The sequence below is a fragment of the Miniopterus natalensis genome, chromosome 19, assembly GCF_054644295.1.
Source record: "Miniopterus natalensis isolate mMinNat1 chromosome 19, mMinNat1.hap1, whole genome shotgun sequence".
In the NCBI taxonomy this organism is placed as follows: domain Eukaryota; kingdom Metazoa; phylum Chordata; class Mammalia; order Chiroptera; family Miniopteridae; genus Miniopterus; species Miniopterus natalensis.
This window is the reverse complement of record NC_142099.1, coordinates 4,061,977-4,077,805: the sequence shown is the minus strand read 5'-3', so window position 1 is coordinate 4,077,805 and position 15,829 is coordinate 4,061,977. Positions and strand designations below refer to the sequence as shown.

The 15,829-nt window shown below is 47.6% G+C and overlaps 1 protein-coding gene across 1 annotated transcript; it reads right to left on the bottom strand.

The window, feature by feature from the left end:
* Nucleotides 1–13,211: 13,211 nt before the first annotated feature.
* On the bottom strand, nucleotides 13,212–14,907 carry PRMT6 (protein arginine methyltransferase 6). The gene has a single exon (XM_016213124.2). It carries the CDS (start codon nucleotides 14,905–14,907, stop codon nucleotides 13,714–13,716), a length of 1,194 nt encoding a protein of 397 aa, XP_016068610.2. The 3' UTR covers nucleotides 13,212–13,713.
* Nucleotides 14,908–15,829: the final 922 nt, after the last annotated feature.

The following is a 15,829-nucleotide window of genomic DNA, read 5'->3' as shown; positions in this document are numbered from 1 at the left end:
GTACCAGCACACGAGGGCCAGGGAGGACGTCAAATGGCGATGGCCGCTCATGTGCCAAGGCAAGTTTGGATCCCTGGCACGGATTCCCACGGTCACCCGTGGCTCAGAAATGAAGCAGGGACACGCCCTGAAAAGGACCTCGAAGGTCTGGGCGAGGAAAAGGGCCAGAGCGGGTCCCAGAGACTTCAGCATCCTTGATCTGTGGGAGGAGGGGAGGCAGACTGAAGATTTATGATATTGGCAAAGAAAGCTATTTTGATATTTCTTCTGTCCTAAAGTCTCTGAATATATAAGAACCTGAAAAAAATACTAGCGATCAGCCAGTTAATTTTCATGCACGTGATCTCATTTGATTCTTTCCAGACACGATGCATGCTGAATACGAAGTACTAAAAGTCTCAGATTCTTTTGTGTATTTTTTGCATTAATGTCCTTAATAAACAAGGCTTCATCACAATAATAACGTGATACTCTCGTCCCATTTGAAGTCCTCACTCTGATTCCTGGCATCTGCTAATTCTAGCGTCCAACCAGCTATTTGCTATAAAATGCAAAAACAACATTCCTGAAAGACTCGCTCGGTATAATGAATTTATTTTAATGACTCAAAAGACACTGACTCTATTTAACCCAAGTGGGTGTGCATTTTGATATTATTTTATCGTAATTTTTTAAATGGGCATTACTTATCCCACCAACTGGAACACTTCTAGTACGCGCTTATTTATGAATGCCTTTACATTTCCAAGTGGCTCATAACGGCGTATCTGAAACTACGCGAGTCGATGCTGTAAGTGAATATTAAGACTCATAACTCAGATGAAAAGCTGTTCCTGCAGAACTCTCGAGCCATTTTCTAGGGCATAATATCTCAGCGATTTGAAAGACAGTTATTCAAAATATCAGGAAAAAGTTGTCAATATGATGACAATCCCTTCACAGACTTTAACTGCTAAGACCATTCTTGAACTACCCTACCAGAAAAGATCAACCAGACGCACAGACATTTATTAGCATGACAATAAATAAATGTTGACTATGGCAATAAAAAATGCCGTAGGAATTCTAATAGCCAAGAAGAGAAATCTTCTAAATTAAGAAAACACTCAAGATACGTAGCTAGAAGGTTGCTGCAGAAGGCGGAAGGATGAATCTCTTCTATGGGCTTGAGGAGGACAGTCACAGGGCTGCTATGGTTTGAGTGGTTTCCCACCACAGTTTTGGGGGCATAATGCTCTTCATTGGTTTCATCCTACATAGTATGTACCTCATTTCATTAATGTGTATATTCTGTGAAGCATCTTATCCCATTTTTACTACAGTGCGCTATTTTCTGGCTGGAATGTTTTTTTTCTAGTAATTCTTCAGTACCGGTTTTAGAGAAATCTGTCCCCAACCTTCACTTGGTTTGAATTCTTTTTAGAAAGCTAAAAAGTGCCAAGCAGTGGCTCTAAATCAGTGATTCTCAAACTGGGGGCATTTTAGATCCCCAGGGATATCTGGCAATGTCTGGAGACAAGTTTGATTGTCAAGACCAGATGGGAGGGGCACTCGTGGGACCTGGTGGGTAGAAACCAGAAGTGCAGCTGAACATCCCACGATGCACAGGACGACCCCACAACAAAGAATCCTCCAGCCCAGGGCGTGTGAACACTTCCAAGGCAGAGCGACCCGGCTCTCGGCCCCGCTCCGAGTGAGCCAGCAGCAACACGGCCCACATACACCTCGGAGCGCTGGGAAAAATGGTTGGCCAGAAAATATCACTTATAAAATGTCCCCTTTGGAAAGGGGAGGTGTTGAAGAATAAGTGACGTCTTCCCTTGAAGGTTTCGATGTTTGAATAAAATAGTTGGTCTAAAATTGCATTTAGTTCATCTAAAAGTTCATCCTTGAATGCTAGTGAAATATATAGACACCAGGAATAGAAAGCCTATTCTGTACAACTTTATACCTAGTAGAGTCTCAAATAATGTTCTAGTGTCGTAAGCAGGGCTTGGAAGAGGGGTGAACACTTTCCCAGGACAAAGAGTGGCATTGGCACAAATACTAATTTTTTAAAATGGTGGTTATTTTGCAAAAAAACCAAAAAAAAAAGTAATGGTGAACAACCTGAATCTCTGGTCATTCTATTGGTAGTAACTAAAACATTATTTTAGTCACTTAGGGACTGATTATATTCCTTAGAAGTGAAATTACTGATTTAACCTGCGCGGTGCCCAGTTTCGGCCTCGGGTACGTGGCGCTGAGCGCAGGTGGGGGAATGAACTGAGGATGTTCCGAGGCTCTGCTGCTAAGCGCCCAGTGCTTGGAGGTGGGCAAACGCTGCGTCACGGGGCGCTCCTCCCCGAAGGGAAACAGGACTGAGAAAACGGGCCATAAAGGCAAGAACATGCAGTCTGTAAATATTCCAGAGGAAAAACGATTTCTCCTCTATTACTTTGGGGGGAAAAAAGTTTGATGTAAAAAGTACTTTAACAAAGAACCTTGTAGCGCCCGCTTCGTGCACAGGGCGCCCGGCCCCCAGCGGCCTTCCCCTCGCGCCCGCGCTGCGCCGCCGGGACTCGCCGCGCCCTGGGCCCGAGCAGCTTCGCCGGGGAACCGGCCTGTTGCAAAACTATGGACTCGCTGTTCCTGCAAATGTGCGTCTGGATAAAAGCTGTCAATAACTGCTCATCGATATGTTTTACTGCCCAGTGTTTTTTCCGCATATGCAGTTCTTGTAATGTGTTCTGATAATGCTGGTTTAAAATAGCTGCGATTCCAGTCAGTTCACATTAATAGTAAACACAGACAGCTCACGGGAGTACATATCTTCCTTTCCAACAACTCAAATTCGCGCGTAACCTCCTTTTATAACTGTGAACGCCTATAGAAATTGTTTTCTGTGATTGTTAATTTTATGTGTCAGTGTTGGCCGGGCCGCGGTGGCCAGATAGTTGGTTCAATGTAATTCTGGGTGTTTTCTGTGATGGTGGCTTTTGATGAGATTCATTTTTAAATGGGTGGACTCTGAGGAAAGTAGATTACCTTCCTTAATGGGGGCCGGCCTCCTCCAATCAGCTGACAGTCTTAACAGAACCGAGGCTGGCCTTCCCCAGGTACGAAGGAATTCTGCAAGGGGACTGACCTTGGACTAGACTTTCAGTTCTTCCCGGAGTCTCCCACCTGCTGGCTGACCCCATCAGACTTTGGACTTGCCAAGCTTCCACAACTGGATGAGCCAACTCCTTAAAATAAACCCATCTCTCGATAGCTAATAGATTAGATAGGTAGGTAGGTAGACAGACAGATACAAGCACATAACCTGTTGATTCTGTTTCTCTAGAGGCCCAGGACTAATACATGTTATGAGTACCCTAGAAAAGTCCCTCTATCTGTGTAAAAAATCTTTTTTTAACTGGGAGTTCTTAGAATGTTCAGAGTAAACACAAGATGAAAAGTAGCTTGTTGGCTGACTGGTAGATTAAGGTAAAAGCAAAGGGACTGCCTACCTCGTTGAATAACCTTGAGCACCAGCCAAGTATTTCTTCACAGAGCAAGTCCATGAGTAAGTTGTTCATAAACTCCCCTACGTAATTAGTTTTGTTGAATGCATACAGGTGGCGTATATCCTTCCCTTGAAAAGGGAGTGTCTGAAGGAAATAAAGCAAGCGCTCCCATCATTAAGATGTTTAGTGGACCTCGCACTATGTAGCTTGCAGATGAGACATATAGAGAAGACATTTTCGGGACATGTGTAGGAACAGGAGAAGGCTTACGTAGCTCAGCCCACGCTGAAATGTACCCAAGTGAACAAAGCAGGCAAGGAGCTTGAAACTAGGGACTCGTTTCAAACATATGCTATAAACTTCCTGAAACATCTTTCAGGAACAGTATAAACTGAACAGAATTGAAAGTAGACACTCTAAACTGACATTAAATAATCCTTCCAAAGGGAGTCATTTGGTGTTTTAGAAAGTAAGCGAAGCAAATCGGAAACACTCCCGATAACGTCTGCCATTTGGGAAGGAGGGCTGGGTCTGAGAACGACAGAGAAATTTTTTCATTACGAGCCGAGTGTCACGGGATTTGGTGCTCAGCATGTGTGCTCCGTGAAGAAAACATTCTCCAAGTATTTAGGGAAAACAAGCAGGTTACATGCAAAGACTGAAAAAAATAGTTTGTTCTGACTTTTCCTTAGCAATAACGGGATAAGAAAAAGCCATTTCTATGGGCACGGAAATGTGGGCGAATAGTTGGCCACCTGGTCTATCGCGTACAAGAGAGATGCGGCCTGGAGACAGCCGTGCCTGCTACTCGGCCGCTCCTGGCTGCCACCGGGAGGGATTCTAGGCCGGTATCGCAGGTCATCCAAGTCAAACTTCCAGAGTTTTAAGCAAAATCTCCTGATCCTTAACTATCTGAATTTAAGGCTGTTTGAATTCACAAAGAAAACATTTGGGGGCTGACACAAGGTTGAGCCAAACAAAGCACAGAGGCTACTGATTTGAAACCTCTGGACCAGAAGAAGGTAGGAAAACAGTTCCCTAAACTGAGCGTCGAGAACTCGAACCGCCGCCAGGCCTGTAGGCTGCTCTGTAGATTCAGTGCAATCCCGGCCCAAATCCCAGCGAGTTATTTTGCGGATTATCAACAAACTGATTCTAAAGTTTACATGGAGAGGGGGCAAAAGACTCATAATAGCCCACACGGTATCTAAGAAGAACAAAGCTGAAAGACTGACAATACCCAACTTCAATACTTACTGTGAAGCTACAGGGGTCAAGACAGGGTGGTACTGGCAAAGACAGACAAACAAACAAACAAAACAACATCTACCAAAAACCACAGGCAGGTCAATGGAACCGAAGGAGGAGCCTAGAAATAGACCCACATATAGTCAACTAATCTTCGATAAAGGAGCAGAGACAATACAGTGGAGCAAAGACAACCTTTTCAACAAATGGCGCGGGATGTCTGGCCAGCGTGGCTCAGCGGTTGAGCATCGACCTAAGGATCCAAGAGATTGCAGATGGATTCCCACTCAGGGCACTTGCCCGGGTTGTGGGCTCGATCCCCAGTCAGGGGCGTGCAGGAGGCAGCCGATCAATGACTCTCTTTCGTTATTGATGTTTCTCTCTCTCTCTCCCTCTCCTTTCCTCACTCTGAAATCAGTAAAGATATATTAAACACACACACACACACACACACACACACACAAACGGTGCTAGAACAACTGGACATCCACATGAAAGAAAGTAAAAAACTAATTTAGACTCAGGCCTTACCCCTTTCACAAAATTAAAAAATTACCTAGACCTAAATGTAAAGCATAAAACTATGAAACTCCTAGAAAATGGCATAGGAGAAAACGCAGATGACTTTTTAGATACACCGAAGGCACAATCCATGAAAGAAATAATTGATAAACTTGACTTCATTAAAATTTAAAACTTCTTCTCTGCAAAAGACATTATCAAGAGGATGGGAAGACGAGTCATGGGCTGGGGAAAATATCTTCAAAAGATACATCCTATAAAGAACTGTTATCCAAAATATCTAGAGAACTCTTTAAAAAAATCTGATTATAAAATGGGCTAAACACCTTTACGGAGACCTCATCAAAGAAGATACACAGATGGCAAATAAGCATATGAAAAGATGCTCCACCTCATGTGTCGTTGGGGAAATGCAAATTAAAACCACAAGGAGATACCCTGCTCTCCTGCTAGAGTGGCCACATCCGGAACCCCAACAGCAGCAAATGCTGCATTGCTGCTGGGGACGCACCAAGGGTGCAGCCACTTTGAAAGACACTTTTGTGGTTTCTTACAAAACTAAACACACTCCTTCCGTATAATCCAGCAATTGTGCTCCTTGGTATTTCCCTGAGCAGTTAAAAATGTACGCTCACAATATCCTGTACACGGATATTTATAGCAACTTTATTCATAATTGTTAAAGCTTAGATCCAACTAAGACGTCCTTCAGTAGGTGAGAAGATAAATAAACCTTGGTGCGTACGGGCCATGGAATATTATTCAGCAATAAGAAGAAATGAGCTACCAAGGCGTGAAAAGACCTACAGGGAAACCTGACATGCACGCTGCTAAGCGAGAGAGGCCGGTCGGAGGAGGCTACATGCTGTGTGACTCCAGCTACACGACAGTCTGGAAAAGACCAAACTATGAAGACAGTTAAAAGGTCAATTGTTGGAGGGTGGGGGGAGGGGAGAGAATGATTAGGCAGAGCCTAGAGGATTTTTAGGAGAGTTAAAATACTCTGCATGATATTATGATGAGGGGTGCATGCCATTACCCATTTGTCCAAACCCACAGAACATTCAGCACCAAGAGTGAACCATGATGGACCACGGACATTGGTTGATTATGATTTCTCAGTGTAGGTTCATCAGTGACAACGGCCGTACAACTTTGGTGAGGGATGCTGATTACGGGGGAGACGATGCATGCATCCACGGGGCAAGGGGTGTATGGAGGAACCTCTGCGCCTTCCTCTCACTCAACTATGAATGTAAAACCGCTCTACATGGACCTGGAGATTATTATGCTAAGTGAAATGAGCCAGAGAGAGGAAGACAACTGGCACATGATCTCTCTTAAGACTCTTATTTGGTAACAACTACCCCCCATCGTTACCGCCTTTTATATGTCATTGGTTTGCTGGAGAAATTAGGCCACTGTTTTTTTCTGTAGAATTCTCACATTCTGGATTTGGCCGATTATTTTTTCATAGTGTTGTTTAACTTATTTCTCCATCCCCTATAGATCCCATAAATCTAGATGCCTGGCTAGAAATCAGGTTCAATATTTGGGCAAGACTACATCCTGTTGCGTTCATCTTATTTTAAGACATCTAGTACCTGGTTTCCCCACGTTTAGTGATTATTGCGACTGATGGGTTCTGAGCATGTCAGCCGGGTTCCTTCATTATAAAATTCTCCATTAACCACCGCTCCTGGTTTCAGCAACTGCGGATGGTCATTGCAGAGACCCGTGATTTCATCATAAGTTACAAAGTGGTGATTTTTTAATTCCATCTTTCCTACTGCTTTATTGGCTAGAATTCTATAAATACAAACCGGCCCTCCCCAAGCACTGGGGATCCTGAAATGCAAGTCGGGGGGCCGTTGCGATTGCCTTGGCCGAGGGTTGGGTGGCGGGGACTAAGGTGATGAGAGCAGTGATGATAAAAAATAAATAGTTTCAAAAGATAGTTTGGCAGTAACCCCCCAGTATCTGCAACCGATCGGATACGGTAAGGAAGCAATATGGGCAGTTAGGGCCGACCTCTAATTTTCTTGCCGGAATAACCAGCCGTTGGGCGGAGAGCAGCACCCCAGGCAGGAGTGCGCGGTGGGGACAGCCCTGGGAGAAGGTGAGGTACCTGAGGACGCATCGGAGAAAGGAGGGAGAGATCGGGCCTTCACTTTGGACAGAGAAGGACTTTCCAAAACAAGAAAGGCCTTTTCTAAAATTTTAGAAGCATAGGAAAGCCTCTGAGCAGGCAGTCAACCAGCGTCAGGCTGGAAGAGCTGCACCCACAGCCCCGTCACCGGCCGTACGGACTGAGCGGCGTCGGCCAACGTTATGCCACCAGCACGACCGTCCTCCTAAAAGTTAAGGCTCTGTCAGTACTCCCGCTATAAACTCCAATTTTCAGGGGTTTATAACTTGGCTATTTTAAAATCGCATCAGGCCGAAACTTGCAAGTAATAAAACATTTTTTAAAATAGGTTTAATGCATTTGTGTCAAGATCTGGTTAAAATATTGCCTATTTTTCTGAGATAGAGTGACTTGCAGTTAATCTATGGCCAGGCAAATGTTTAATTAAAAACACTTTTTATTTTAAAGTTCCTGGAAGTAATTACACTTTATGATAATGTCACATCTCGTATGTGTAGAGAAGATATGGATGGACCCAAACATTAGACTGAAGCCATTTTACCACATTATAGAAAGCTTGGCAAATGCAGTTTTAAATAAATTGCTTCCCAATGAAATGTGTTGTAAATTGGTTAAGGTTTTTTTTGAGGAACAATAATATGTTCGCTTTTATTTTATTATTTTGCCAGCTGGAACTTAGTCTCAAAGTTATCATTCAATTGTAAAGGTACCACGTCATAGAAATGTACACTTGAAACCTATATGATCTTATTAACCAGTGTCACCCCAATACATATACAAAATAAATAAGTAAAAACATATACCATCTTCCGCTTGGAATACAGCATTTTGATTTCCTTTTAGTATTAGGATTTTCTCACATATGGATGCCAAGCTCAGCTAAGGCCTTTTGTCCAATCAGTTCAGCCAGAAATTCTACCTTAAAGCACAAAAACTCTCTCGTCCCTTGTGGGGGGTAGGAAGAAACACAGACAGCGTGTGGAGCAGAAACGAGCCAACGCTCCACGCGACGGCCGGGGGAGGGACAGCAGCCGTGCCCTTTGCCCTGGCCGAGTCCAGCCATCTTCTGACCTCTGATCTGACCACAGCCTCGTGAGTCCTTCCAGCCGAGATCAGCACAGTCAAGAGCCCCATCCTTTGCACCGTCCATCCGTGATATCGTCAGTAACCCAGGCATGACCTGAACTCCCATGTAGAGAGCAGAAAGACGTCTATCTATTAAACCACCATGGGAAGAATTCGAAGGAATACTCGTTTTTCAAGCCAATGTCCCTGCCTAGAATGGGTACTCTGCCCTCTTATGCAAGTTCCATGTGGCATACAAGGCCCATTTGCTCAACAAATACTTATTAAATACCTACTTTGTGTCAGATAATGTTTCAGGCAATGGGCAGACAATGGCAAGATTCCTGCTCTCACAATCTTACGAGAAAGGCAAACAAACAGCTGAATTTCAGGTGACGGGGAAACGGGACCTGTGGTGTGTGGCACGGGAGTCAGGGAAAGCCACCCGCGGTGACGACTGGACGGAGAACTGAAGGAGAGCGAGCGTGCCAGCGTGCGGCGAAGGGAAGCATGCTCCAGGCGGAGAGCGCCTCAGGGAGGGCCTTGGCGTGGCTGAGAATTAGCAAGAGCCAGTCCCCTCCCGCTTCCCGCGAGCAGCTCTGACTCCCGCACGTGGCAGTGGCCGCCCGCTCATGCCCGCACGCGTCTGGGTGACGGCCCGGGCGCTGAGCGCGGGCTGCGTTGTGATGACGGCGTCTTTGGGAAGCTGCGAGGCCTACTCTGAAGGCTCAGCTTCAGGCCAGCGATCTAGGCCTGAGCTTCGGATGTGCCGAAACCAAACCCGGCACTCTCCCGAAACAAGCGCTCAGCAACTCACCAGGGACCAGGGTCAGAGGCAAATGACCTGGGGTGGCGCCTCCGAGGAGTCATTAGCAGGCAGGTGGCCCACTACTAAAACTAATGGGACCGGATGAGACCCCCTAGGGAGAGGATAGAGGAAGGGCATGTATACAATGGTCATATCTTAATTTTTATTAAAATCCTCTGTGTTTAGTTAGGTCCAGGATTCTTTGTTTCAAACGTCCTTTCCTATAAGCATGTAGGACAGTTTGAGAAACAGTCCCCTTGTACCATCTTCCTCCTTACGATCACCTTAAACTGTTCTGACACATCTTGGGGACAGGTCTGACAGTCTTCCATTTCCCTTTCTGTTGTGTTTAAGATCTGATTAGGGCATATCCTAGGTTTAGAAAGAGCTGCAGAACGTTCCGAGCTTCCTCAAGATTGTCTACAGGTCTTTGAATTCTTCCCACGTTCAGAAATCTCGATTCTACAAATATGTAAAATTCGGTAGGTTGGCTAAAAGGATGGGATCCAATCAGCTACCCGTCGAATGAACCACCAGGGACACCAAGTTTCACAGGAAATGGAGGGGGCGCGTCTCAGAATCCTCCAGCCCTCTCTGACCTCCCTGCCCTCAGAACCTCTGCAGGTATTCAGAAACTAGGAACATATTTTAATGCCAAAAAGTATTAGAAGAGAACAAAGATACATAAATTACAACAAAACATGCAATATTTATTATAAGTGAGAGGGGCAATAAATCAAGAGAGAAAAAAAACCTGGGGTATGGAAATGGAGCCAAATATAAAGCTAAAAAAGAGCCCAAGTCAGTCATACATTTGGCTCAGCGAATCGCCAACGTGAGGACATCCACCCAATCTGCTGTGTCCATTAGAGGAAATAAACCAGTTATTCAGAGGCACAGTTATTTTTGGAACTAACACCAGAGAGGAATTTTCCTGACATCTCATAATCTATGTAATGATAGGTAGTGGTTTCTGCACCTGGGAGAAGTTTTAAGGCTGGAGGTGCCATGAGGCCTGGCTTCTCGACCTGCGTGAGCAGAGGGAAGAGGTAGTTGGACTGAGGTTTTTCTGGGCTAAAGAATGTACGCAAATTATTGATAATTTGTATTCCCTACTGTGTCCCAGCAATTCGAGGTTAGGATGTGCTCATTTACCATAGAACTTAATGGCCAGATAGTCGGTGTGTGCTGAGCGGTTGACTGAGCGAATCCCTCACTGGACATCCAGCCTCTGCTCTCCAGCACCAGGTGTGCAGCTAGATTGGCAGAGCGCAGCTACTTTTGTTCCTGTGTTGAGGCTTTAGTTTCCTGCGGACCTGAGAAAGTGCCACCTTTCATTAGCTCTGTTAGGAAAATAGGTACAGGGCTTGTTTCAATGAGTGCTTACTATCTGTCAGTCTTGAGAATCTATATGCTGAAGGTGGATCTTTGAGATCTATGAGTTCTAATGAGACTTAAACCAAGAACAGTTCCCTCTTTCATTTATCACAAGATAAAAAACCCATTCCAGAGGTATGTACTTTAAAAAAAAAAAAAAAAAAGATTAAAGCACACACGGATTAATTAAAATTTTGTTTGGGGTAAGGAATTGAGAGCCTTGTGTCCAATTGTCAACAATTAGCTATGAGACCTTAGGCTAATTCAGTATCTGTGATTTTTTTCCTGGTCTGTAAACTGAGGATAATTACCTGCCCTCCCTAACACCTACACCATCCCAGTGTTTATCCCATGATTCTTTATTGATTTGATTTTCTGGTTGAGCCTCTGAACATGCCTATTTGGAGGCAGAAACTACGTTTCATGGGCTTGTATCCTAAGTGCTTATTACAGTGACTGTCACAGTGTGCACCTGATAAAATGTCCATGGGTCCAGTGAACTAAAGGAAATCTTTGGAAAGTTTCGAAGTGCTGAATAAATATAAGCTACTGGAGGAAAGCAGGTGGAACTCCACCAGGTGCTTCTCCTTGGGGCTGGGAGCTCCTTCCCGTGGCTTACATGGCCCTAAGCAATCAGCACCAGTTCCTACAAGACTGGACAGTGCCTGGAGGTTCATGCACCCCACTCTCATCCTTCCGCAAGTGTCCTCACACCAAAGGGCTTGAGCTTCCCTTGGACCCTCTGGTGTCCTGACACACATTGCTTGCCATATACAGCCGTGCTGAAGTCGTCAACCAATACCTGTTAAAAAACCAAAATGTTGACTTTATTCTGTAGCCCATTCTGTGTGCAACTGCTCCGGGTTTGCATATTACTTTCCCCAAACAGCTGGGAGACACTGAGATCCTATGTTCCAGGCACTGTGTGCTTATGTTTTAACTCATGGTTTCCTCGCATTTCCATTGTTATCCCCAATGTACAGAGAGCACCAGAGAAAAACAAGTTGGTATTTTGCCCAACGTTGCACAGCCTGGTGGGGCTAAGACAGCAGGAGCTGACTGGCTCGAGCAGCCAAGCTCCTAACCACTAGGCTATGCTTCCTCTTCACTAATTGCTTTAGTAGCTGTATTTTTATGATAATTCATTTTTCTTTTGGGAAACAGCAACAATAAAGATTTTAAAGTGTACTTTGCTTATTTATAAAAGACTTTCCTCTTACTTCTGGTTAGTTATCCAAAGTTTCAACTAATGTTCCCTTTGTGTGCTTATACTGGTAATAAGAACTCTATAGTACTTACATATTTAGAAACCATATTTTACAAATGGAATTTGGAAGTTGCTTTCATTTGCCCATACAGCAAAGGGATTGTTATAACAAGGTAAAAAAAAAAAAAAAACAACAAAAAAAAACAAAATCACCAGAAATCTACTCAAAACAATACACTAAAATTCTAAATAAAATATTTGACTTAAAATACAGCTGACCCTAAAATAAGGAGGTATTTTATGCCTCTAGCTGGAACCACACCTCGCTTGCTATGGCTGCACCATTTACCTAGGCTGTTAGCTATCTGGACTTCAAAGGGAACAGCTATAATTGTATTGCTTCCCACTCAAGGATCTTGTCAAGTCTATGATTTTGTACATTTACGTTTCCCTTCATAATGGCAGATCCTCCTGTGCTCACCAAATTTTAACAAATTAGTTATAATACTTAAGTGCTTTAATATGCATTGAATGGAAGGGCAGAAAACTCATTACAAACAAAACTGCTGGAGCACTTCAGGCCAGTTTCTCACACCTGTTTCCTATTAGCATACAAAAGCCAACAGCCTGAAAAAACCCTCCACTCAGCAGTTTGACTGACCCTGAAGCTATATTCTGAAGGGGCTTTAACACTTTCCTTAAGAACTGACCGTATTACAAAGGCCAAAGCACTGCCACTCAGAGAGTACACCAGACTTCTTACTTCTATGAAGACAGAAAGCCAATGTTTTATTTGCCACAGGGAGGAGGGGGGGGAACATTGGTGAGATAAATTTGATAACATGACTCACACGTTACAAATGACTTCCCTAAATTCACAGCTTTCACATTTGGCTGAGCTAAAAAGATAAACCCTAAAAAGGGAATTTTCACTTGGTGGTAAGTAGGCCAAGTCACATGATCCACCTAAGTGAGGGAGCCTAGAGGACCAGTGAACTTGTCAAGCTGGGAAAATATTTTCTTAGTCAGTGAGCTTAAATGATTTACCCATGGTGATGAAAAGGCCCTGAGTCAGGTTTTGAAATGTCCTCTTGCAGCCCGTTCCATAACATCACACAAAAATGTATTGTGGAAAATACATGGAAGAGTTTCTTGGTTAAATCTTAATCGTACAGCCAAGAATAAAAAAAAACACAACAACTATACTACTTCACTTTCAGGCCTTTCTCGATTCCTCAGGTAGGTTGTACAGTTATATATAAAACCTATTTAACGTGTTCATCGACTTTAGCGCCTTATGGAAGTAGTAAGTGTAATGAGAACAGGGCTGTTTAAACTGCTTTCTCAGTCTCCCCCCTCCCATGGCCAGTAGTAAAGCTTATTTAAAAGACCAGGAAGAAGTCCTGTAGCGGAGGCCACAGGGAAGGGAGGGAATTCAGAAAAAGAAAGGAGGGCTCTGGAGAGAGAGTCTAGTTATCCTGGAAGCTTGCGGAGTCTAACTCTAAACGTTTACCTGTCTCCCTGGCCTCAGGCTGAGAGAAGGTGTGAGATTTCAGGACTGTGCACGAACCTTCATAAAGTGACATTTTATTTCGTGTTTTTTTTTTTTTTTCATGAAACAAACAAAAACCAGAAATACAAGTGCTTGGTATACCACATACTTTTGAGCTTAAAAAGCCTATTCGTAAACTCGCTGTTTCCCTCGCTGGGGGCATCAGGGTCATTCTAAAAATAGAAGAATCTCCTCCAGGTGAGAGTGAATCACTCTCCCTCCCCTGGAGCCAGGGGGGCAAAGGCAGGCAGGAGCAAAGGCCCCTCGTTGCAGCGGGGAGGTGGGGGCGTCCCCTTTCTACCGCGCGGGCCCGGCCGCCGCCTCCTCGGGAGGCAGCGGGGCCACCAGGCAGTGCTCGTCGTCCATGGAGAAGTCCTTGGTCTTCTCCTCCTGGTCGCCCACCCGGTAGCGCAGCAGCACGCGCAGCAGCCGGTGGTTGAGCGGCGAGGGCAGCAGCGTGATCTCCCCGGAGACGTCCGTGTCCTGCTCCACGGGCACCGGCTCGTCCAGGTAGAGCAGCGCCTGCCGCCAGTGCGTGGCCGGGTGGAAGGGCGACGTGCACAGCACCACGGGCGGCTCCGAGTCCCCCGGCGGGAAGGTCACCTGGAACCAGAAGGCGAAGCCGTGCAGGGGGGCGGAGCCGTAGCAGCGGAAGCGGAAGCGCCCGCCCACCCCCGCCGCCAGCTCGCGCTCCAGGCCGGCGCGCGCCAGGTCCAGGTGCGCGAAGCGCTGCGGCTTGGCCAGCACGTCCTCGCCGCTCAGCTCCTCCACCACGATCGCCGAGTGGCCCATGTGGCAGCGCGTGGCGAAGCCCTTCAGGCAGCTCATGTCCACGCCGTACAGCTGCCGCACGTCGTCCCAGAAGCCCAGGCGCAGCTCCAGCGCGTGGTCGCTGACGGGCGCCAGGAAGAGGTCGGCCGACAGCGGCAGCAGCAGGCCGCCCTCCCGCAGCCAGCGGGCGCGCGCGTGCAGCACGGAGCCCAGCATGGACTCGTGCAGGAGCCCGTAGCCCATCCACTCGCTCACGATGGCGTCCACCGGCTCGGGCAGCTGCACCGTCTCCACCGGGCCCGGCAGCACGAGCACGCGGTCCTCCAGCCCGTTGTGCCGCACCACCTCCCGGGCCTGCTGCCAGATGGCGCTGGCCTCCACCGCGTACACGCGCCGCGCGCCGGCCTGCGCGCAGAACAGGCTGAGGATGCCCGTGCCCGCGCCCACGTCCAGCACCGCCTTGCCCCGCAGCGCCGCGCCGTTGCGCAGGATGCCCTGGCGGTAGGCGTCGGTGCGCGTGCGGTCCGCCAGCATCTCCTCGTGCACCGTGATGTCCGAGTAGCACTCGTAGTACAGCCGGTCCCGCTCCCGCCAGGCGCACCGACGTCGCGGCGGGGCGGCCGCCCCCGCCTCGCCGCCATCTTCCCCCGCGGCGCCCTCCCCTCCGCCACAGCCGCCTTCCTCCGAGTCGGGCTTCCGCTTCTTCTTGGGCTGCGACATCTTGGCCGCTGCGGCCGGCTCCCGGCGGGCCTTGCGCGGCGCGGCGCGGGCGCCGGGGAGCGGGGGCTTCTGGGACTTGTAGTTCGCGCTCCGCCTGCCGCCCGCCGCCCGGGACCTGCGCTCCAGTCTCGTCCTTGGCGTCCCGGGCCCCCCTTCCCACGCAGCGGCCCCGCAGTCTGCGATTCTCCACGCTCCCCCGCCGTCCCCCGGGCCGCGGTGCCCTCCGGCCCCCTCTCCCTTCCAGAAGTGGACACGCCCACTCAACACTCTGAACCCACGTGGCGCCGTCTGCTCGCTTCCCAGGCTTTATCCCCGCGGAACCCCGGCGGCACCTCACCTGGGCGGTCGGGGCCCCTAACGCTCTCTCCTACCTGAGATTTAGAAACTGCACCGCAAGTGTTTCTCTTCTGTCCTGAGTGGCCTTAGGGGGCAAGGCAGGTGTAAGTGGGACGAAGGAAAAACCCCCGAGAACGTCAAACCCTGGTTCTGATCGCAGGGAGACCGCGAATTACCGGAGCGGTTGGGCCGGCGAGCGGGCGCTCGGCTCTCAGTGCCCCACCGCCCAGGGCACCGGGGATCTTCAGGCCGCCCGAGAATTCGGTTTTCGGGCTCTTTTTTTTTCTTTCAGGGGAATAGTTACTTGCTCATTTCTGTGGTTTATTCGAGAATTAAGCCTTGGGAAGGGTTCAGGTGCCCTGAAGCCCATCGCCAGGTGTAGTCTGGTCGCCAATTACAGTACCTGCCCCCCCCCCCCCCCACAACAGTCCTTCATCCCCCGTGACCGCTTCCCACTGCCGCTCTGCTTTCCCCTGTGTCTGGGCAAGATGGGACCCCCTTCCCCTCTGGCAGTCAGCCCTCAGCTGTTCATCTCACACCTCTGCCGTTCACCGTAGAAGTAAACTGTATTTTGAATATGTGTGAT